The sequence below is a fragment of the Mauremys reevesii genome, linkage group 1, assembly GCF_016161935.1.
Source record: "Mauremys reevesii isolate NIE-2019 linkage group 1, ASM1616193v1, whole genome shotgun sequence".
In the NCBI taxonomy this organism is placed as follows: Eukaryota; Metazoa; Chordata; order Testudines; family Geoemydidae; genus Mauremys; species Mauremys reevesii.
The window spans coordinates 304853713-304876582 of NC_052623.1; the positions used below are offsets into that span (position 1 = coordinate 304853713).

Sequence of the window (22870 nt, forward strand, 5' to 3'; positions counted from 1 at the left end):
CTGATAACACTTGTACTCCTTAGTCCTCCAGCAGCACACCCTCTCACTCTCAGCTCCTTATGCCTCTTGCTCCCAGCTCCTCACACACACTTCCTCTCCTCTGGCTCACCCTGCCTGACTGGAGTGAGCTCCTTTTTAAACCCAGGTGCCCTGATTAGCCTGCCTTGATTGGCTGCAGGTGTTCTAATCAGCCTGTCTGCCTTAACTGGTTCTAGCAGGTTCCTGATTACTCTAGTGCAGCCCCTGCTCTGGTCACTCAGGGAACAGAAAACTACTCATCCAGTGACCAGTATATTTGCCTTCTACCAGACTCCTGTACCCCACTGGCCTGGGTCTGTCACACCACACTTATAAACCCTTTAGTGGGGTTTGAAGGACTGTTCACCTGCCAGAGCCCTTGTGAGAGCTGGGCTGAATGGTAATTGTATTAGCATCCATGTTCTTTCATTGTTTTTAATGTTATCTTTTTGCAGTGCTTCTGCTTTAAGAATAAATGTTCTTGTATAGAAAGAGCTATGTGGTAACTTAACTGTGGGTAATTACGCTGTTATTAGCCTTTGAGGAGAAAAGCGAACCAGGCCTACTGAGCCAAGTCTGACTTGCTGACTTCACAGTATAGGCTACCTGGAATTATGTCCATCAGGGTGGATAGAGACTCATGTCTCTGCCCAAGAAAAGTGAGGGTGAACTGTGACAATGTGGACAAACATTTTGGGGGGAATAGATTGAAATCACCAAATTCATCTTTACTGGTGACATTATCTAGGTTTCATGTTGATGGAGGTAAAAGCTACTGAATGCATCTACTGTGCTGGGTTAGGGAGTGAAGAGCCTAACAACAGTGACCCAGATCCTGAGCTATCTTAGTTTATATCAGTTGAGGATTGGTCCCAATATTTTTTCAGATTTAATACAAATTTAACAGTGGCTTGGAGTTGCAAGTTTCCATAATACCATAATCATAGAATCATAGAATATCAGGGTTGGAAGGGACCTCGGGAGCTTATCTAGTCCAACACCCTGCTCAAAGCAGGACCAATTCCCAACTAAATCATCCCAGCCAGGGCTTTGTCAAGCCTAGCCTTAAAAACCTCTAAGGAAGAAGATTCCATCACCTCCCTAGGTAACCCATTCCAGTGCTTCACCACCCTCCTAGTGAAAAAGTTTTTCCCTAATATCCAACCTAAACTTCCCCCACTGCAACTTGAGACCATTACTACTTGTTCTGTCATCAGGTACCACTGAGAACAGTCTAGATCCATCCTCTTTGGAACCCCATTTCAGGTCGTTGAAAGCAGCTATCAAATCCCCCCTCATTCTTCTCTTCTGCAGACTAAACAATTCCAGTTCCCTCAGCCTCTCCTCATAGGTCATGTGCTCCAGCCCCCTAATCATTTTTGTTGCCCTCCGCTGGACTCTTTCCAATTTTTCCACATCCTTCCTGTAGTGTGGGGCCCAAAAATGGACACAGTACTCCAGATGAGGCCTCACCAATGTCGAATAGAGGGGAATGATCACATCCCTCGATCTGCTGGCAATGCCCCTACTTATACCGCCCAAAATGCCGTTAGCCTTCTTGGCAACAAGGGCACACTGTTGACTCATATCCACCTTCTCATCCACTGTAACCCCTAGGTCCTTTTCTGCAGAACTGCTGCCTAGCCATTCGGTCCCTAGTCTGTAACAGTGAATGGGATTCTTCCATCCTAAGTGCACGACTCTGCACTTGTCCTTGTTGATCCTCATCAGGTTTCTTTTGGCCCAATCCTCTAATTTGTCTAGGTCCCTCTGTATCCTATCCCTACCCTCCAGCGTCTCTACCACTCCTCCCAGTTTAGTGTCATCTGCAAACTTGCTAACGGTGCAGTCCACACCATCCTCCAGATCATTAATAAAGATATTGAACAAAACTGTCCCCAGGACTGACCCTTGGGGCACTCCGCTTGAAACCGGCTGCCAACTAGACATGGAACCATTGATCACTACCCATTGAGCCCGACCATCTAGCCAGCTTTCTGTCCACCTTATAGTCCATTCATCCAGCCCATATTTCTTTAACTTGCTGGCAAGAATACTGTGGGAGACCGTATCAAAAGCTTTGCTAAAGTCAAGGAATAACACATCCACTGCTTTCCCCTCATCCACAGACCCAGTTATCTCCTCATAGAAGGCAGTTAGGTTAGTCAGGCATGACTTGCCCTTGGTTAATCCATGCTGACTGTTCCTGATCACTTTCCTCTCCTCTCAGTGCTTCAGAATTGATTCCTTGAGGACCTGCTCCATGATTTTTCCAGGGACTGAGGTGAGGCTAACTGGCCTGTAGTTCCCCGGATCCTCCTTCTTCCCTTTTTTAAATATGGGCACTATATTAGCCTTTTCCGAGTCTTCCAGGACCTCCCCTGATCGCCATGAGTTTTCAAAGATAATGGCCAATGGCTCTGCAATCACATCCGCCAACTCCTTTAGCACCCTCGGATGCAGTGCATTCATCCCCATGGACTTGTGCTCGTCCTGTTTTTCTAAATAGTCCTGAACCACTTCTTTGTGTGTTATGGTGACATTAGAATTAAGAAAAAGGGGCATGAATTCCCTCTTACTTTCACTAATATTACACCATTGTAATTCCACTGACTTCAGAAAACTGGCCAGAAACCTTCAGATCCTCATGCAAGGTAGAAATCTTAAATTTGGCATTCTGATATCCTGCCCATCTTGCCTTATGCAGCACCAGGGGAGTGTGAGGTGTTGGCAGGGCCCTCAAGCCTTCTTTACACTTGGGGAGGGCTTTCATTCAGTTTCTTCTTCTTGGCTGTACTCCAGTTCAAGAAAGTAGCTTTAGGAAATAATGAATACATACATCTGAATGTCTGATCGGGGAACTTTTAATACTCTTAGGTTGCTTTATTCAGAATTGCTTTAGTCCTTCTATATATCAGCAGTTAACATCTATCATGTCCTAACCATTTTAAAATTATCTGTTGTTGTGACGTGGCTAATTAACTTGGATTTTTGGCATGTAATATATGCAAAAACATTCAGTGTAATACAAGGTGACCAGCTATCCCAGCAGGAACAGGACAAACCCAGACTGTGCAATGTCACGTCCTAGACACCAAGTAAGGTCTGCCAAAATCTTGTTTGGCTGATCTAGAATGGAGAATGCAAAGTAACTTTCAATCCTCTGCTTTCTCTCTCACTCCCAGGATATTATATTTTGCAAAAAACAACAAGGTCTGGAGCTATTTTCTGCATAGCCTTGTTTCCAGTGGGCAGCTTCTATTTATATGGGATGCTTGGTGAGGGAACAGTCACTGCAAAGTGCAACAGCAAAGTAAGGGCCTGATCTTGTGAGGGATTGAGCACCTTCAACTCACACTGAGATCAAACAGAGATGAGCTTTCTCAACATTATACCAGTTGAGGCTCTTAGAGCATTAAGAGTTACTCAGGGTTGTATGACTTAATGTGGTTTAACAAGAACTCAACTATCAGTGTCTGTCAGGATCATATTGATATTTTTAACCAGCAGTAAGAAAAACTGGGACCCAGAAAGCATGTGCTGCAAACAGCTCAACATTTTAGAATTTTTCTGTGGCTCAGGACTTGGGTGAGCAGGATTTCTGTTAAGCTAGAGGCTGGGTGAAGGAGCAGTAACATTCAGTTCAACATGTTCAGAGCTTTACTCCCATAAATCACCTTCTCTTTTAGTATTCAAGACAAATGGATGCCCAGTTCCACACGTATAAAGATAAAACAGGTGACCATTAATGTCTGCACCCTTCATAAAATAAGAAATATACCAAGGTTTAATAAAAGTCAAACTATGGTCAATTACAATGGATGCTTTGTGATAAAAGGATATCCAGTGCAATGCGTTTTTCTAAGCCATTTAACTGTACAAAAAACATCCTAAATTTTCCTGTCTACAAAGTCACCCTGTGGAGCACTTAGACTACATCCTAAAGAACACTGAGCAGTGTGGGAACAAATTCTGCAGCCTCTATTCAGGCAAAACTTCCATTAACTGCAGGCTAAGTACTCCCCTCTACTCAAATATAGTAGAAATCAGGGAGAGGCTTCTCCCCTTTCCCAAGAGAAATGGAAGCTAACCGGTTGGGAGGTTACAGCATGGGTGGAGCTTAAGAGCTAACTCTCTTCTAGGTGTACTCCTGCTCTAACCTGCATGGGAGCTAATGACGCTTTCATTCAAGTAAAGAGGAAGGGTTGGGACCAGGTGCAGAAATATTAAACAGTGGCAGCATAACTTCTGAGTGGGGCTGTCTGGAAAGCGGCATTTCACTCCTGCGAATAATTTAAAGTTTTTGAAAAAGGAATTTGCCCCGAATCAGGACAATTAAAATTTCTCATGGGAGGAACGAATATTAAAAAACTGTACATGTCGATGGTTTCTGTTGAACTCTTCCTTATTGGTCTCAATCACATATAATCTGGGTGCTGAATTCTTTTTCTTTACAACAGCTGCAGTTATCCATTCTATTCTGGCACTAGTTTCCAGGCCAAGCTCACCTCTCGCTCCCAGTGAATTCAGGAAATCCTCTCCAGGAATTAAAAAGCGAGAGTCTTGCTGTGCATTGCTTCCAGTGACTCTCCTCTCAATCGTTCCCCCACCGAGTGTTTCACAACTGGGCATACTTTGGCCTTAAAAAGGGTCTGCAGGATTTAGACCATAGACTAGCTCCAGGACTTGTGGCACTTGATCCTCGTAGTCTAACAGTAACATAAAATCTGAAGAGGTTTGTCACCTTGAGGAACAATAATACTGCATATCTCACATTGCAGATTAAATTTAGTAGACAGTTAGTAAATTGGCTGAGTTGTCAGTGTAAGGCACAGTACTGTCAAACTTCAGCTGACTGACTGACAGCAAAAGTAGCAATTGTCCATTAGATTTACAGTTACTTTCATATTTACTAACAGAAATTGTTACAGAAAGTTCCTCTAACCTCTGGAAAATGAGACTTTCTTGCAATGAATGCTAGATTTGAACAAAGTTCCGAGTCCTAGCAAAGCCCACAGAAATATAGATGTATGCATTCTGCAGACAGTATAGAAATCTTACATACAAGGTTTGTAGCCTATGCATACATGAATGATGAAATTCAACATACAGGTGTAAACAAATGCTCTCTTGTGCAGAATGTAGTCTATAAAGCTATGTTATAGTCTAAAGTTATATGCATATGCTGGTACTACTTCAACCACATCTCAAAGTACTCTTTAAAGGAAATTTACGGTAGAATACAATGATATTGTACAGGAAATCCTCTGCTTTAAATTCTTCTTTACAGAAAAAAAATTTTCAATCTTACGGTTGTGGTTTCCACTATGCAAAAAGAAATACAAAACCTAAATTGGTACTGATCAGCACAACCTCTTTACATTTTCCAGATTAGATCTGGTTTAAATAAGGTTAACTGAGGATGAAAAAAACTCCTGAAGTTTGCAAAAGAATAGTATGGAATGGCCTATGAACCCATCAGATATCTGGAGTTTTCAGAAAACACAGAGCTATGATTTCTTGATTACTTTGGCCTCAAATTTACAATCCCTACCAAGCCTGTTCTAGCATAACCTTCTGCTATGATTCCCTCTCTGCTTTGGTGACCATTTTAATTGCACAGCAACTTGCATTTCAGTTTCCATCAATAGTATATGGGCATGCTTCTCCACCACACATTAGCAATGCAGTCATCCAAATGTGCAGTCATCCAAATGTACAGTAATAAAACTTACATTTCCCATTCCAAATAACGTAGCACCTCTTTCTTGTGCTTGAGACAATCTAGCAGTAGGTAATGTAATAAAGTTTGTGTCTGGATTGCAGTAATCTTCTCTGTGTGGGATTTAAGATATTAAGTTAAATTCCAAAATGTAACTGTATAATTTCTGAATAATGCTATTTTGTCCCATAAATTAAACATTTTAGATAAGCCAAATTAATTCATCAAACGTCAAGCAGCTCTGAGCTGAGTTCCCAAGAGTCACGTGTTGCCTACAAAACCCAATACTACTATCTATCATTTTTCAGCCATAGAGCTCATATAATTTTACAAAGGTTTGTAAGTATTGTTATCCCCATTTTACAGTGTAGGAAATGAGGCATAGGGAAGCTGAGTGAACACCAAGAGTCAGATGGGAAGTCAGGGGCAGAAAGTCAAGCACAATATATAGCCTCCTGACTCCCATTCTCGTACTCTAGCTACTGGACAATGCTTAGCACTACTGAAAAGAGATGTGCAATTATTTTAAAACATATTCTAAATGGAATCGCTATCAACTAGTCATATTGCAAGAGAATTTATCTTTTTGTAGAAGTTTTTGAAAGTACTGCTAAACCAATTCTAAAATAGCTAATGAATAAAACTGCAAAAAAAGTCTTCCATGCTAATAAGCAAATTAGCTATGAGATAAGCAAATAGGAACGCGATACTTCTATGAATTAGCTAGTTTCTGGTTGGCTGTAGTGTCCTGTGGGAGGCTGGACTAATCACTGTCACCATCTGTATTTTCTCTCAATAAGAAGAGAAACAACAGCTGTTGGCTTTAGATGCTTTGAAAGTTTTGTTTTGCTTAAAAATGCTCTTTTCAGTTGTGTTACTCATATGATTTTTCTGAAGCAAATGAAACTTTCTAAAGTGGCCTCAGTGAACTTGATTACAGCTGTCATCTTGGATTCTCTCCTTGTGAAAGCAGAGGGAAACAAGCTACAGTTTTAGAAGCTTTAAAGACTTTGTATTGTGTAGCAGAAATGTCTGGTGCAGTTAAAAAATAAACGTTGTTTGTATTCATCTTCATCCACCATCAGTATTGACCATTGTAGAAACAGAAAGAAATTTTTTTCTAGTAATATACTTAAGTAATTCCTGAAACTATTTTCAAATTTTGTTTGCGCTTCTTGTGTAAAGTTTCTCCAATAACATAGTTCTCCTTCAGTTTTGTAATGTGTTGGGTGTGTGTATATGTGTGTGGATGTTTGGTCAGTTTCATATGTTTTCTTTGCTTCCTTCCTTATTCTTTTTCTCTGATGCAACATGGTCTAGCGGACGGAGACAGGGACTAAATGATACAAACACCTCAGTTCTATTCCTGGCTCTACAACAGAGCTAGAGCAAGTGACACAATCGATCTGTGAATATTCCTCTTTTGTACAACGACGGATAGTAATGCATGCCTGCTATGCAAGAAGTTGTAACAAATTTATTTCACAGACTGTCTGTGTGTTCCATTCTATGCATCCAAAAGAGTGAGCTTTACTCACGAAAGCTCATAAAAAAAAAATATTTAGTTAGTCTTAAGCCAAGTACTCCTGTTTTTTTTTTTTTTTTTTTTAGACTAACACGTGGCTCTGTGAAATCGATCTGTGAATATTCCTCTTTTGTACAACGACGGATAGTAATGCATGCCTGCTATGCAAGAAGTTGTGAGGATTGGTTATTTAACATTTGCACAGTGCTTTGAAAATAGAAAGCACCGTATGCATTTTAAGTGTTATTATTTTCTTTATTAATTGCCTTTAATTCCCCAATTTTCTGTTCTCGAGGGATTGAAAGATCCATTTACCACTGCCAGGTGGAAAACTTTCTCTGTGTGTGTGTATGTGAGGGGGAGGAGTGTCTTTGCCTTCACTTTTTGCAGAATTTAAGCTTAATTAAAATTCCATTACTTAAAGTTGTAAAGGTAAAATTCAAAATATGGACCAAATATAGACAAATACAGTGTCCTCTTCCTGAGTGTGGAAACATACAACCTCCATAAGGAATATTTCTTGATTTCAGTGGTGGGAATACAGTAACTCAGTGCCTCCTTGTTCATACATTTGAATATTAAAAGGAGTGATATAATCTAAATAAGCATTTAATTAGTCATTTATGAGAAACTTCTTAAATTATTGATTTTCTAGTGTTGGTCTTTTCCAAATAATTTCTCTAAGCCTCCAGTGTCTCTGATAGTTATAAACCTTTGTCTTCATACAGTTGTAATATAAACCTCTTGGCACCCACTTTTGCAAGTCTTGGCAAAGTTAGGCTACTAAATCCTTATTTATGAACCTAAATAAGGACCAAAGATCTTGCAAAGTCTTGCACAGATGTTTTACTTTAGGCACACGAATAGTCCCTTTGACTTCAGCAGGACCGCTTGTATGCCGAAAGCTAATCCGTCACATAAGTCTTTGCAGGACTGGGACCACAGTAACCTGATTTTCAAAAGTTAAGAGTACACCTTAGCTCTTATTGAGGTCATTTATTTTAGAGCCTAACTAAGGGATTTGGAACCTAACTTTAGACAACCTTTTTTTAAATCCTTGCCCATCTAATTTTTCACTGACCAATAAGTGGTAAATATAGTAGGACAATTGTTATTGTAGTATTACTGCTATTAGTGATGTCTGACCATTTTTATTTGGGTTAAAAACTGTTTGCTGCTGTTTGAAGGCACGGAGAATTCTATGGAATTCTGCAGGAATCTCTTTTGCAACCCAAATGCAAAAGAAAGAGAATGAGATCACAGGAACTTAGAAATTGTCATACAGATCAGAGCAGTGTTCCATCTACTTCAGTATCCTGTCTCTGACAGTGGACATTTATGGAATAATTTTAGACCCCATTACTTAGTGTTTGGCTTAGGTCCTGAAGTATAAGCATCATATAGATAGTATCATTATCTGTAGAAATGTCTAATCATTTCTTGAATCCTGCTAAGCTCTTGGCCTAAATGATATCCTGAGGAGATCCAGAGTACTAAGATCATTGCCAAGGAGGACGTCAGTAACATTTCAAAATTGGGGGAGGCAAAAGTAGCCTGTCCCAAATGTACTATGTGTATTTCTATACTTTTCAGAAAGGGGACTAGGGATGAGGAAAAACAAACTGAGAGAGGGGCTATAGCACAGGGCTGAATTCGGGGCATTCCACTTCCATGTACATAAAGGATAATGAAACTGAGAATCATACTCTCATAAAGAGCATATGTGGATGAACCATGATTCCTTTAGGCATGAACCATACTTACCTCATCTCCTCTGTCTCTTCCTGTAGCATGGCCTGCACTGCTTGCTTTTATTTGAGTCTTTTTTTCTCTCCAGTTTTTCTCTCTGAGTTACACTCTGACTGACTTCTATATTTTTTCTCTGCTTTCTTCAGAATATTTGTGAAATAACAAAAGACTTTTTTCTACTCCAAGGCTGAAAATGCTAGAAAGCCACATTTTATCCAGGTTTACTTTTTTAGGAGAGTCGGGGAGAAGAGGGGAAGTGTTTTGTTTGGCTTGAGCCAGTTTATACTCTCTCGAGTCGGAGATCAGAAAAAGTAATTTTTAGGCAAAAATGTGTGAGGAGAAAGAAAGTTCTAATATTTTATTTAAATATGCCTTCGGGGGATGTTTTGAAGTGTCCAAGTACTTATTTATTATTTTGTTCTGGGAAATTGTATGATTTGTTTATTAAAAGAAATAAAAGCAAACATTTGAATTATTAGGGTCTTAAAATGGAGTATGGCATAATAGAACATGTGCAATGAAGCTGGACAGTATTATAATAGAATTTCTTGCCATATATGAAGGAAATAAGGAATGACCTTCATAACTCATTTGAAGTTCTTTCTTTTATGAATTATGAGACATTATACTGTTAGTGGAAATAAGGTCTATAATGCCTCTCATCCTTAAATCTTTTTTTTCTCTCTTGTTGTCATTATGTGGGTATCTATATGCACCAAATATATTCCTAAGGCTTCAGTCTCCAGTTGAAATTGATATTTATTATTTAGCACTAAAAACCTGCCAAAATTAATTTGCAAACTTGTATTTTTAGGAGTAAGCCAAGAAAAACAAAATAGTACAGTATGTTCACGCCTTTTCTATAGTTCATCAGTTTTGTGCCACGTCTAGTTGATTTCACACTAAAGAATCGCTGTGCAGGCTGAGGGTCCAGAGTATGTCGACTGTTTAGGAAATGCTGATTTACTGAATTCTGTAAACATGTTTAAAAATTCTCAGTTTTTAATCAAATACTTTCTGTCTGGTGGTATTGGCAGCAAAAAAAGCTGGATTCAAATATCCAGAAGTTCCTCTTAAAATTAACAAACAGTACTGGCTTGAGCACCCACCCAGAAACTTGGTGTAACCCCCTTTTGACCTGGGTGTTTAGCCAAACTTAAAGTTTGGGGTCCTTTGGGTTCTTTCTGTTAGGAGGAGAAATGGACAGCGATGGAGTCAGGTATCCGATGCAATCCCATGCATTGACAAAGAATGTACAAAATCCTGTTTCTCTGAACACAGGAGGAATCAAACCACAGGAATTAGTTTCTTTGTTTACAGCTCCAAAGTCCGTTCAGCAAGCACACAGCTCAAAAGCACTCTCTCTATGCTTTTCACAGGGCTAGTCTCTCAGTGCTTATTCAGGCTGTGTCGGGCTATCTGCTCTATCTCTGTGTGTGTTTCAATCTGAGTCTCCTGTTTCTCTCTCACACACACATACACACCTCTACAAAAACAATACTCAGCCAAGCCCCTTTCTCATACAGTTCAAATTCCTGAGAGGTCTCACATGAGTCAGTGACTGGGGTGGAGGCTGCTATTGTTTCATAAAGAAGCTTAACTGTTTCTTAAAGCTATCTTAAATGAAAGGCTGCACACACATAAGGTTCAATGATGTTTCAACCAGTCACCAACACGAGAAAATTTAAACACCTTCCCTGCATTCTCTTAACAGGCAATACTTGCCCTCTCACAAGCCGTGAGTCTGTATATAAAACAAGGAAAGGTTTATTGAACAGGAAAACACAACAACAATATATCAACAATGTTTTATGCAACGAATAAAACACCCACCCCCACACTGTCTTTGCCAGTAGTCCTTCGCCTCAGTTTCTCCCACTTGCTTGTGTGAACATCCAATGAGTAAATATCCCTTTAACATACCATTTTCTCCTTTTCCCCTTGGCTGCATCCCACTTGTGGTTTGTTGTTAGTAGTTAGTGAAGTCCTAGAGTCTGTTAGTGCACTTGGCCAGGGCCAAACATTAAAGGTGGAAGTGCTGCCTGGTTTCCATGAAGAGATACCTTATGCCTCTTGCCGCAATGCCTTCTTTGTACCAGGCCCAGTCCAGACATGCCACAACCTAACCCAGCTCTGGTAGTGCTGGGAAGAAAGGCACTTACTAGAGTTCACACAGCTCAATTTTTGCACAGTGGAAGAAGGGGGTTCCATGTCTCATATGATCCTTAAGCAGAGACATTGCCACAAGGGATTCATTCCTAGCCAAAAGTAGAAGAGCTCTTCTCTTTCTGTCTGTCCAAGTTCCATTACCTAGTGATGCAAGACTAGGGCTTTGGTCAGGGTGACTCCTCACTCAGGGCCTATTAAGTACAGTTCTGTTACCCTTTTGTCACACAGTAAGGATAACAACATTTCATTATCCCTACACTCAGAGCGTAAATGTATTTTAACTAAAATATTTGCACTGAGATGGCAGGAAACAAACATGCAACTAAGAGGGGGGAGGGATAGCTCAGTGGTTTGAGCATTGGCCTGCTAAACCCAGGGTTGTGGTTCAATCCTTGAGGAGGCCACTTAGGGATCTGGGGCAAAAATTGGTCCTGCTAGTGAAGGCAGGGGGCTGGACTCAATGACCTTTCAAGGTCCCTTTCAGTTCTAGGAGATTGGTATATCTCCAAATTTTTTTTTTTAAGGTCTGGCTCATTCTGTCTCTCCCTCTGGTTCACCTATAGATGGTGGCAGAAAGCGCCTTCCCTGTAGAGATTCAGACCATAGGTTTACATCCGTGTCACTCAAGTGGACATCTCAATATTCATTAATAATGTCAATGGGACTATGTAAGTGAGTAAGTGCTTGCCAGCATGAGTACCATTCCACAATTGGGCTCTATTGGAACACACACATTAACTTCAGTCACACCCCTTGACACTTTGGCATTGCCACTCAGTGTTTCCTTTCATGGAGGAATGTGGACAAGTATCTGAAGTGCTTCAAAAGGATCTGAAACTTCTGCCTTGCATTCCTAGAACTTGAACTAAAGGCTATTGGAGTTGATGGAAAGACTCAAAAGCTTCAGCGGGGTTTGGCCCTACTATTGGAAGCAAGATTTCTAGCATGTGCCACTGTATGCTGTAGCCCTAATTTAACCTGAAATTTTGGGGATCAAGCATATTGTATAAAAACCGAGGGACACATACTTGATCCACACATGGAATTCCCATTCTTTTCAATAAGGGCTCTGCTATGTGGATTGAAGACAGAGGGATAGCCCTTTTGAAACGAGACTCAGACAGCAGCTTGCAAAATGAAATCCTTTCTGTTTGGACATAATGTACCTATGCAAGTTCTTTAGGCTTCAGTTCCCAACAGCCACTAATTGACAGCATTTTAAGAAAGTACTGCAAGTAAATTTGTCCTCTTACTGACATATGCAAATGAAGCAATATAAATCCCAAAGACAAGTTTGTAGTCCAAAAATGGCTATTTCCATATACTTTGAAAGAGAAAATGTTTTTTTTTCTCTCAGAAAAATCGTTTACTTTTTTTTTTGAGGAAAGGTTAACAGTGAAGCAGAAGCATGCAATTATTTTTGAAGATTAGTTGCTGCATTACAGAATATACACAAACGGAAAGCAAAACTGTATCTGAATCAACATCTAAAAATAGAACCTCAATACTATCAATTAGTCTAACTCTTTAATGGGCACTGCCGTAACCAATTTCACAGATCCTAGTGGAAAAATATATTACCTGATTTTTTTTAACAATTCAAGCATGCATCCAATTCATCATGCCTAATTAGGTGTTCTGAATTATTATCTTCAATTGTTACAAGTGTCATATCCTTTGATGGTATTGGCTGCATAATGAGAAACTGTCATAGTCCCAGTTGTCTGTGAGTCTGTGATTGATCAATTTTTGACAACAAAGAAATGTTAACGGGGCTGCATGGTGAAGCAGTAACTGGAAAAATCCCTTTCGGAATGTTTCTATCTAATTTTGGAGTGCTGCCACTGCCACACATGAAATAACAACACGATTGAATTTCCTTTTGCTGGCATTTAGCAGGACCTATGGGGGTGTGCAGAAATCAATGGGGGATCAGGAGTCTGGAAAATTACACACTTGAAGAATTAATGAACTATAATTCTGTATTACATCCTCAATCACATTTTGCTTCTTTTCCATTAATGAAACTAAATTAGTTTTCCATGGACAGAATGCTTTAAAAATGCAATCATGCTCGTGCTAGGGTAAAAAACTGACCTGCTTTAAGAATAGGTTTATTCTTTCATGCAACATGACAGTAGGAAATTTATGGTGAAGAACAAACCTACAGTATTAATTCAGCCTGTTGAAGTAGATTTGAAAATTACATTTGTATTCTTTGCTCTAACTAATTTCCTACCCCTTGGGCTAGATTATGGCTTTAAGATGACTCAACCAGAATTTCTGCTGGAGCTCTGGGGAGGATACACATAAGCAGCAATTTCACCACTCTTTCAAGGAGTTCAAGGTGCACTTCCTCCTGCACTGGCCCAGTTCCCCAGTGTGGTGCGGGGGAGGGGCCATAGCACTACTTTCAATCCCTTCTTTCAACTCTTCTTTTACTGGGCTAGTACCTGTCGTGCTATAGTGAAGAGTGTTCAGGGGGTTGTGCTGAGCTATGGGGCAAGGTGAGAATGCATAACTCTCTTTTCTCTTCTTCTGTATACCACAGGGCAGCCATAATCTGATCCTTTATATTTAAAAAGAAAATAAAGAAACTTTCAGTGCATTGTGGAAGTCCACATATAGTAACACTCAAGAAAATCCTGTGGTTCAGTGGAACCTTTGATTTGAGATCCCATACAGTGAATGAAATTCTGATCATACTCAGAATGTGATGTCAGATCTTTTAACATTTGCAGCAAACTGGACAGACAGTATAAGATTCCAGAAGAAAACAGGCTGTCGAATTTTTAATAACTAAGAAGGGAAGTTATTTTGGGTACAAGCAGCAGCATTAGAAGAAAAGAGCTGATTGGCTTTTATAAAACAAATTTGAGAGGCATTCAGAATAACTTTGGTTTTCTTCTAAAACTGAAATCTTCCTGACTTAGTTCAGCTACCTGAGCTCTATAGTCTTCAGTTTTTCACCCCTCTGTATGATGTTTATATTCTAACAATATGTAGCAGTGGTTTAATAGGATGGAAATCCCAAAGGCTGATACCATGTTTTAAAAGAGATAGCTGTTGTATATCGAACTAGTTTCAGGCTGTTTAGTTTCCCACTGGGGCCAGAGATCCAAGTCAGATCTCACATCATAAGTCCAATTGAACAGCAGGGTCTCTTCAAGTATTAGAACTCTGTTGTCACATGAAAACAGCAAAAACAATTTTCTATTTTTAAATATAAAAGATGGTGAATTAGAACTTGTTGCAGGGAAAATGAAACATTTCCCCAGGTACTCTAAAAGATTGAGTTAATACAGCAGGTATATTATTCAATGGATTTCGAGTGTATTGAACACTGCATGGGACAAAGTCCTTTCCTTATTGCATTCAGTGTTTTCTGAGTCTTGACGAGCCAAACAAGTTGTCAAACAAGCCTAAGATGGGTATTGTGTTTTCCATGTAGAACTTGCTATCTGCTGTGAGCACCCTCACTTGTCCTTTGCGTCCTCTGCAGAAAAGCCACCTTTTTAAGTGGATTGATGTATCTATGGGCATGTTAGTATTTGGGTGAGCCAAAGGACACTGGAAGGTAATGACCATTTCAGATTCACCTTCTACTATTTTAAAATATCTCTAGAGTTGCTGTATCTCCTTATTCTGCAGTGATCTGTTTTGAAATGATTTCCCTTTTCAGTGTCTTCACCAGATGAACCTCATTTACAGTACTGTGTGTTAGTGACTGGGGACTATGTGGCTCTGTGAGTTAGCACTGGGGTGGAAAGACTTTCACCTCTGAGTTGCTATTTCACATTTAGCCCAGGTCGATAGTGACTAAAAGTTATTAGCACCTATTGGCTATTCATCAGCTCGTGTGAAACATTTAGTAGTGTCTGTCCAACTACCAATGGACTGGTTACTGTGTTTCTACTAATTGGCAGTGTCCACTGACAGCCTAAGAATGTAGGCTATTGTGCTCCCCTTCCCTGGAAAAATGTAGAGAATGGAAAAAAATTAAGTTGAAATATCCTGCAAATATCTGAGATATCTTCTTCTTCAGGGAAAAGCATTGCCAGACCTTCAGTTTGTATCGAGATGAACAAGTTGTTTACAAATGGAAGAATTTTAGGGCTGAATTCTGCTCTGTTACACCTGTGTAACCCCGTTGATGTCTGTGTGTGTCCCTGAGAGCAGAATTTGTGCTTAATGTTAAATATGAATAACTCCACTAAATAGGGGCCTGATCCAGCAACCATTGAAGTAAGAGGAATGCAAAGATGGTGTAAATCCATCTTTGCTCCTCTCTGCCCACATCCTGTGTTGAGCATAGATTGACTAGACAAGAGGCTTATAGTTGGATGAAAGAATTAACCTGCCTTTAAAAAGGCAATTTGATTCCACCGTGAGTCTTCAAAGGCTGTTATATAGGGACATTCTCTAATGATATTCATCAGGCTCCCAGCTACTCCATTTCCTTTACTGCAGCAATAGTATGTGGTACTAGTCGATAATTTGCAAAGGATTGTATTTTACTTAGATTTGATCAGTTATCAACATAGCCTGGTACATTCCAGCTCTCCAGGAAGCAGAGTTTTCTTAGTCTTCCCAAAAGCAAGAGATACAGTAGAGAAGAGTTACAGCAGGCTATCACCACAGTTCAGGAAACAAGTGCTTATGAAGCATAAATATAGATGATTTAGCAGATGCAAGGGTTTTTTTTTATGGTTAAGGAAGTTAGATGTATGTGGTACATAATTCCAAAATGCCGGGCATAGTAGCTACCTATGTATTTTATTAGAATAGCTTCAGTTTGCAAGACTTTGGAAGCACTTTTTCATCCAACTAACTTAAGGAAGTGCAGAAATGAATTGTTTGGCTCATTTTAGTTTTTAAAATCACAGGTAGGTTCCATTTGGATTTTTTAAACAAAATAGTGTTTGGGGGCAAATCGCCACATTTTGTGACAGTAGAGCCAATGTGGTAATGCTTCATGGGGGTGAGTATTTAGGAAGCACAGGCAGAGCCTTCAACCCCCCCCCCCCATTTTGCTGAATCCAGCTGCACTGGAGCTCCATGTCCTGGGGGCAGGGGAGTGATGGCTTTCAGAAGAGCAGGAATTTCAGTGGCAGATGTGTCACTGTGCAGATCCCACTGATATAGGTGCTGGAACTAGAGGTGCTGGGGGTGCTGCCGCACCCCCTGGCTTGAAGTGGTTTCCATTATATACAGGGTTTACAGTTTAGTTCAATGGCTCTCAGCACCCTCACTATACAAATAGCTCCAGCACCCCTGCCCATTGAGCTGGACTGCAGCAGGAGCAGGGGCTGCTGCGGCCTTGGACTACAGTAGCAGTTATGGGCTTTGTGGTTGCTCCCAGCCTGAGGATGAAGATTGCTTTCACCAGCTGCCACATAATTCCACACATAAAGCCTGACAGGATGGAGGATTTGGTACATGTTGTGCTATGTATCTGACAAAGGGAAAAAATATAGCGTGAAATCCCAGCTCCATGTAAGTCAATGGGAGTTTTGCCATTGATTTCAATGAGGCCAGGATTTCAGCCATAGGCCCATATAGCCAAAGGGTGTGTGTCCTATCATGTTGTATATTCTAAATGCTGTCTTCTCCCACTAGGGTTGCCAACCCTCCCGGATTGGCCTGGAGTGTCCAGGAATTGAAGATTAATCTTTAATTAAAGATTACCTCATGTGGTGAAATCTCCAGGAATACAGCCAACCAAAACTGGCAACCCTATCTCCCACACATGTTGGATTGTAGATTTTTCTCTTTAAGCCAGCCCCTCACTCCATGATTTCTCATGCCACCATCCAAACATTTTGTCGACCAAAGTGAAAGACGTGGAATTAAATATTCTTTAAAATGTCTCAGTGATTATACAAGGAACTCCTCAAAACAAAACCAACAGTCTCTTCAGCATAGACACGAGAGGAATTTGTCTGCCTTGTTAGAATAAGATACAGTTTGATCATTCCTGCTAAAATAAATTGGTTCTGAGCAGCACTTTTACTTTTCTATTTTGCCTACCTGCCTTCAGATGTCACCAGCCCCCTCTGAACAAAGCACATGCCAAGCATAGCCCTTCATTGCATTATACCATTCTTTGTAAATGGGATTTTTTTAAATAAAAGAAGTAGTATAATGTCTGTTTTGGTAACCTCCTTATATAAGTAGCATTCATTTTTCTTGTGCCTATCCAGTACAGCATAAAACAGGAGCTCATTAGAGCTGTTAATGCTGCACAAAGCCCACTGATCTACCATAGCCACTGGCCAGGCAAAACTTTTCAATCAGTTCTTCTTCCTTTGTCAAGTCATACCTCTCAGTGAGCAGCTGCAAGATGATTCATCGGAGAACATTTCACTGTGGCAGAGAGAAAAATTACTTCTGGCTGCTTTTCTTTTGCTAAGAAAATCATGTTAGTTGTAGATCCTTTCACAGCCCTTCCTGAGCCATCTTTTGCCAATTTGAAAATAGAAATCCTTTTATCCAAATGTCAAGAAGAATTTCTGTGAAATAAGCATTTCAACTCTTCTGAATGCTTTCCTTCCACATCTTCTACTTGTTTCATAGAGTTGTGGTGGTTGTATTTTGTCCTGCTGCAGTGAGACTCGTTATTGTAATTCATGTTTAAAATTTTTAGTTTCTTAGGAACTGGTTTCATACTTAAATAAATCTATGTTTTAAAAACCACCAGAAGACACATTGGAATTTTTTTCCATAAAAGGTTAGCTGTAGGGAGAAACTTTGGGGTATCTTTTGTTTGCTGCAAAACCATTTAAAGGATAATGGATTGTTCAACACTGATGCAGGCATTGGTTACAATGAAATGATTTGAAGGCAAACAATCAGTCAAGAATATGACATCTCCTAAAGACCAACAGAGTGCTTCTATCAGTACATTTCATGTTAGGGATTCGTACATAACTCCTCTCAATATCTCGTGTTCAGCCATAAGGAAACTGGAAGAATGTATTTTGTTGCTTATTGACATCTGTAAAAGCATTTCGTCCCAAGTAATATTTTTTGTGATATAGGTTTTGTCAGTTAGTTTGCAAATAAATACAGAATAGCTACTTTGGCTGTCAATTTACCAAACTGACATGTCATTCAAGGCTTGTTTTTCCTGAATAATCAGTAAGTGAGCTCATCAAGATGCATAAAACGCGTGCCTGCAATGCTGTATTCATAATTAGAAAGCATACAGATCCACAAATAAATTGTTCTGAAGAGAGGAACACAGGCCTCTTTTAATTCATCTGTGTTACTGTGACCTTAATAACCCTCTTTCCTCCCCATCATCCCCAATAAGTAAATTCGACTTTTCAATGGAAGAAATGTGCCATCAAGTCATTTTCATGCATGTTATTTAGAGCAGCTATAAAGATTTACGTCAAGTCAGAACAACAACTCTATACCCCCTCCACCTGTTAGACTACCCACTTCATTGATTCTGTGGGGTTTGCACCTTCAGCCCACCCCAACAAGCTGTCATGTATTGAACATATGATCCCCAACCTTTAGCACAATGACTTAGACCTTGTCTACACTAAAGGGAAAGGTCAATCTAAGCTACGCAATAGCGTAACTCAAGCTGATATGGCTTAGATCTACTTGCTGTGGGGTCCACACTATGCGATGTAGACAGGAGACGCTTTCTCGTTGTCTCCCCTTACTCTTCTCGATCCAGAGGAGTACTGGAGATGACGGGAGAGCGATCTGCAGTCGATTTAGTGGGTCTTCACTAGACCTGCTATATCGACTGCTGATGCATCGATCATCTCTCGTTGATCCCCTGGTAAGTGTAGACAAGCCCTTAGATCATGTAGTGGCAAGCAAGCTGGTTCTCAAACTGCACATTCCCCAGTGAAATGGGAAGTTCCAAGGTTTCAGTCTTTGCTTTTTTTTATTTTTTTTTTATGATCTGCCAGTATCTGAGTGAACACCAGTGGACTAAGGCATAGACTACGAACCAGCTTTTTCTCACCTAAGCAACAGAATTCTTGTTGATCTTTCTCTGATCTCTTGAAATCTCCTGTAGTTTTGCTGTCTCCTGACTCCTCACTATGAAGAAGCTTTGTATTGGTTGAGAGCTAGACAAACTGAACAGCTGAAAGTTGTAAAGAATTGTCTTTTTTGAGTACTATGGCAGGGCTTATTGTATTAGTGTCTTACGACAGCAGTTCTCAACCTGGAGTCCGGGGCCTCCTGGGGGCCGCAAGCAGGGCCAGCATTAGACTCACTGCGGCCCAAGCAGAAAGCCAAATCCCAAGCCCTGCTGCCCGGAGCTGAAGCTGAATCCCAAGCAACTTAGTTTTGTGGGGGCTCCTGTGGCATGGGGCCCTGGGCAATTGCTCAGCTGGCTACCCCCTAATGTTGGCCTCAGCTTTTAATTTACTGAGAAACAGTTGTTGTGGCACAGGTGGGCCATAGAATGTTTATAACATGTTGGGGGGTGAGGGGGCTTAAAGAAAAAGGTTGAGAACCCCTGTCTTGGGATATGCTCAGAGTTGAATGTTCTGGTTTTTGAACCAGAGGATATTTCCTTCTAAGTCACTAATACATAGGGTGGCCACCATCCTTTTAAGACAAAGGCAAAAGCATTTTTGAATGAGACTCATTACACTAGAGTTTGATGCTGTTAGTGAGCACCAAAGTAGAATAACTAGAGAGAGTTTTAACAGAGTGTGTGCTATAATCGGGAAGAGATGTATTAATGAGAAGAAATAGAGACTCTGTGATTAATTATAACCCATTTAAAAGTCAATATGGTGGTAATTTGACTATATATATAATTGTAAAAAGTAACTATGTCAACCCTTTAATGCAAAAGTAGACCTGAGTCTATTTCATATGTAAATAAAACACCCAACAGCAATTTGCTCTCAGCATGAATAGAAAAAATGCAACAAGAAGGATGAATGCTGTTGGCTAAATGAGGAATATGCAACGAAGTTCTCAGGTGTCCCTGAAATATTGTGCTACTTCAGCTCCTCCAAACTGGTGGTGGTGGTGTGTGTAGGGATGAGGAAACTTTGATTTTTAACTTTACTTTTCGAAGGATGGTTTCCATAAGAGCGTAGAGTGACGATATGTACTAATGTTACAGGGAGAAGATACTTATTACATCTCGTAGCTAGCTCCTTCAACAATAGTAGGCTGTCCTCTATGGAAATAACAGATCACATTAATGTGAGCCAACAGGGTTTGAGGGCAGGATTTTGACCCACTGTATGTGACCCACTGCTCAGTGTGTTGCATGTTCCCCTTTGTGACCAATCCACAGAGGATACTGGGTCCATTACAGCTGCACACGTCACATCCTTGCTCTCTAGCTCAAACTATAACTCATATTTCTAGCACTGGAGGCTCCCAGTTCAGTCACTAGCATTGGCCAAGAGTCATTGGTCAGTCATAGCATAAATGTGGGGGAGTATCTGATATTTGAATTGAAGTGTTACTCGCATGCTTGAGATGAGCTGCCTATGTACAAAGGAAGTGTGTAACCCACCAGTCAGTGTGTGTTATGTGTCTTCCTCTGTGCCTGAGCCAAAGAGGATGTGGGCCTAGCTTTATAGTTCCAGCTGGAGAGATTCATGCTTTTTGCAGTGGAAGTCCCTGGTTTAGTCTCTGGCTTTGGCCAAGATGCTGGCCATCACATATATATGATGCAAGCACGCCTTTACTGGACCTGGTATAGGCCCCGTATCTTCAGCAGGGTTGCTATAACCTTAGACTCACTCTGCTGGTTTCTAGAGCTTTGTGCCACATGTGGTGTAAAACATAATTCCTTCCAGATTTCCAGAAACTTATGTTGGATTTGATAATGAAGGTCATATTTTATATCCCTGTTTGTTTCCACTGTCCTACTATGCCCAGCTCATTAACATCATTTAGCCACATCACTGAGAATGGTGCTGCTTTATAATAGTCTTTAATGGGAAAGGGGTTGCACAGGTATGGAAGGGTAGAATTTGGCCTACTGGATGTAATGTAAGGTACTGGAAATCAAGACAGCATGATGCACTTTGTTTATAACATCAGTTCACATACCGAGCTTTTAGAATTCAGTAGGGCAGGCTTTGCTGTACGCTGGACCTAATTAAGGTGTCCAGAAATCCATTCAAGGGTGAGATCTTTGGAAGAAGTCTAGCCAGTGAAAGGCTACCTTTTAAGAGATCCACATCAGGAAGAGAAAAGTGAGTTGTACTGTGTCCATAAGAACTTGCCATGTTTTTGGACTCTTAACAATTATTTGTGATAGAAGGCTGCTTCTGCTCTCACTTACACTCAGAGCAGGAGTAACTGCTGTAAGTTAGGAGTATCTCCATTGAGGATAATGTAAAGCTGGTTTAAGTGGGAATATATTCAAGTCCAGATGCTGTCCTTTTCTTCTTGAGGAAGAAAAAAATGGAAGGAAGGAAATCTGGTCTGGTTTGGAAAACACACTACTTAAAAAAAGAACCAAAAATAAAATATCAAATCCCTCCCCTCCGGCTACAGGTACTCTTTAATGAAGCCAGATTGCACCAGTAGTTTTGTCCAATGTTTTGGAAGAGCATTAATTCTCTGATAATGAGAGTAAGGATTTGTTGTCTTGATATGCTACTGAAATACATAGTGTTGGTTATGTCAGACAGTCTGGATAGATCAAGGGGTTAATAGTTGGAGATATAGTTTTTATTCCTTGAATTGGGACCCCTTTCTTTCTTAGTGCTTGGGAGGTTTACATAGATAACAGACTGCTTACCATTTGTTGTGATTCAATTAATTATTAATGTTTAACAATAGAGAAGGCTACTAGATCGTCCTATGCATTCATTAGTATGGTCTTGCTATTATTCTACAGCTTTTATGGGAAGAGGTTCAAAAATTCAATCTCTTTTTAAATTTACTGTCAACCATTATGGGGGTCCAATAATATTGATTAAAACCATTTTAGTAATGCAGCAGATACTGTATTGTCAGCAGACTAATGTAGCGGATTCAGCTGTGTGACTTCCTGTTTTCTTTTTTGGTTGCTGAACAGACATTGATGAATGCTCAGATGGCTTTGTTCAATGTGACAGCCGTGCTAACTGCATTAACCTGCCTGGCTGGTACCACTGTGAGTGCAGGGACGGCTACCATGACAATGGGATGTTTTCACCAAGTGGAGAATCATGTGAAGGTCAGTATCCAATAAAGGGGCCTATAAATGTCTAATAGGCCACACGTTATTATCATTCATAATACAGTAATGTGCAGAGTCCCCAGCTGATATTGGGGATCCATTGTGCTGGGCACTGTCCCCAAAGACCTTAGAGCGGGAATAGATAAGACAAATGAAAGTGGAAGAAAAGAAGTATTATTTTCCCTATTGCACAGATGGGGAACTGAAGAGCACAGGGAGATTCAGCAACTAGTCTGAGGTCACATATGAAGTCTGTGGCTGAGCCAGGAACAGAATTTCTTTGGCCTCATACCTGCTTGTGTGCAGTAATAATCAGGGCCAGATTGTGTGCAGCCTTTCTCCCATCCTCTTTGCCCAGCCAGTATAAGCCAGGCAGAATTGCAGTCCCTGCTCCTGGGAAGCCAGGATCTTCTCTCTCCCTACTCTCCAACCCAAAGAGAGCAAGGAGATGGCTCCAGCCCCTCTGTGGGCTTTCTTCACTAGCTGGCTGTAAAGGGGAGTAACAGAGAGG

At 40.4% G+C, this 22870-nt stretch overlaps 1 protein-coding gene across 2 annotated transcripts in view; it reads left to right on the forward strand.

Moving 5' to 3' along the window:
- NELL2 (neural EGFL like 2) overlaps positions 1 to 22870 on the forward strand; it is a 221853-nt gene that overhangs the window by 179826 nt on the left and 19157 nt on the right. For both annotated transcript variants that reach the window (XM_039505120.1, XM_039505129.1), the window contains exon 16: positions 22216 to 22356. In XM_039505120.1, coding sequence (XP_039361054.1) covers positions 22216 to 22356 — 141 coding nt within the window. The remainder of the gene's footprint in view (positions 1 to 22215; positions 22357 to 22870) is intronic.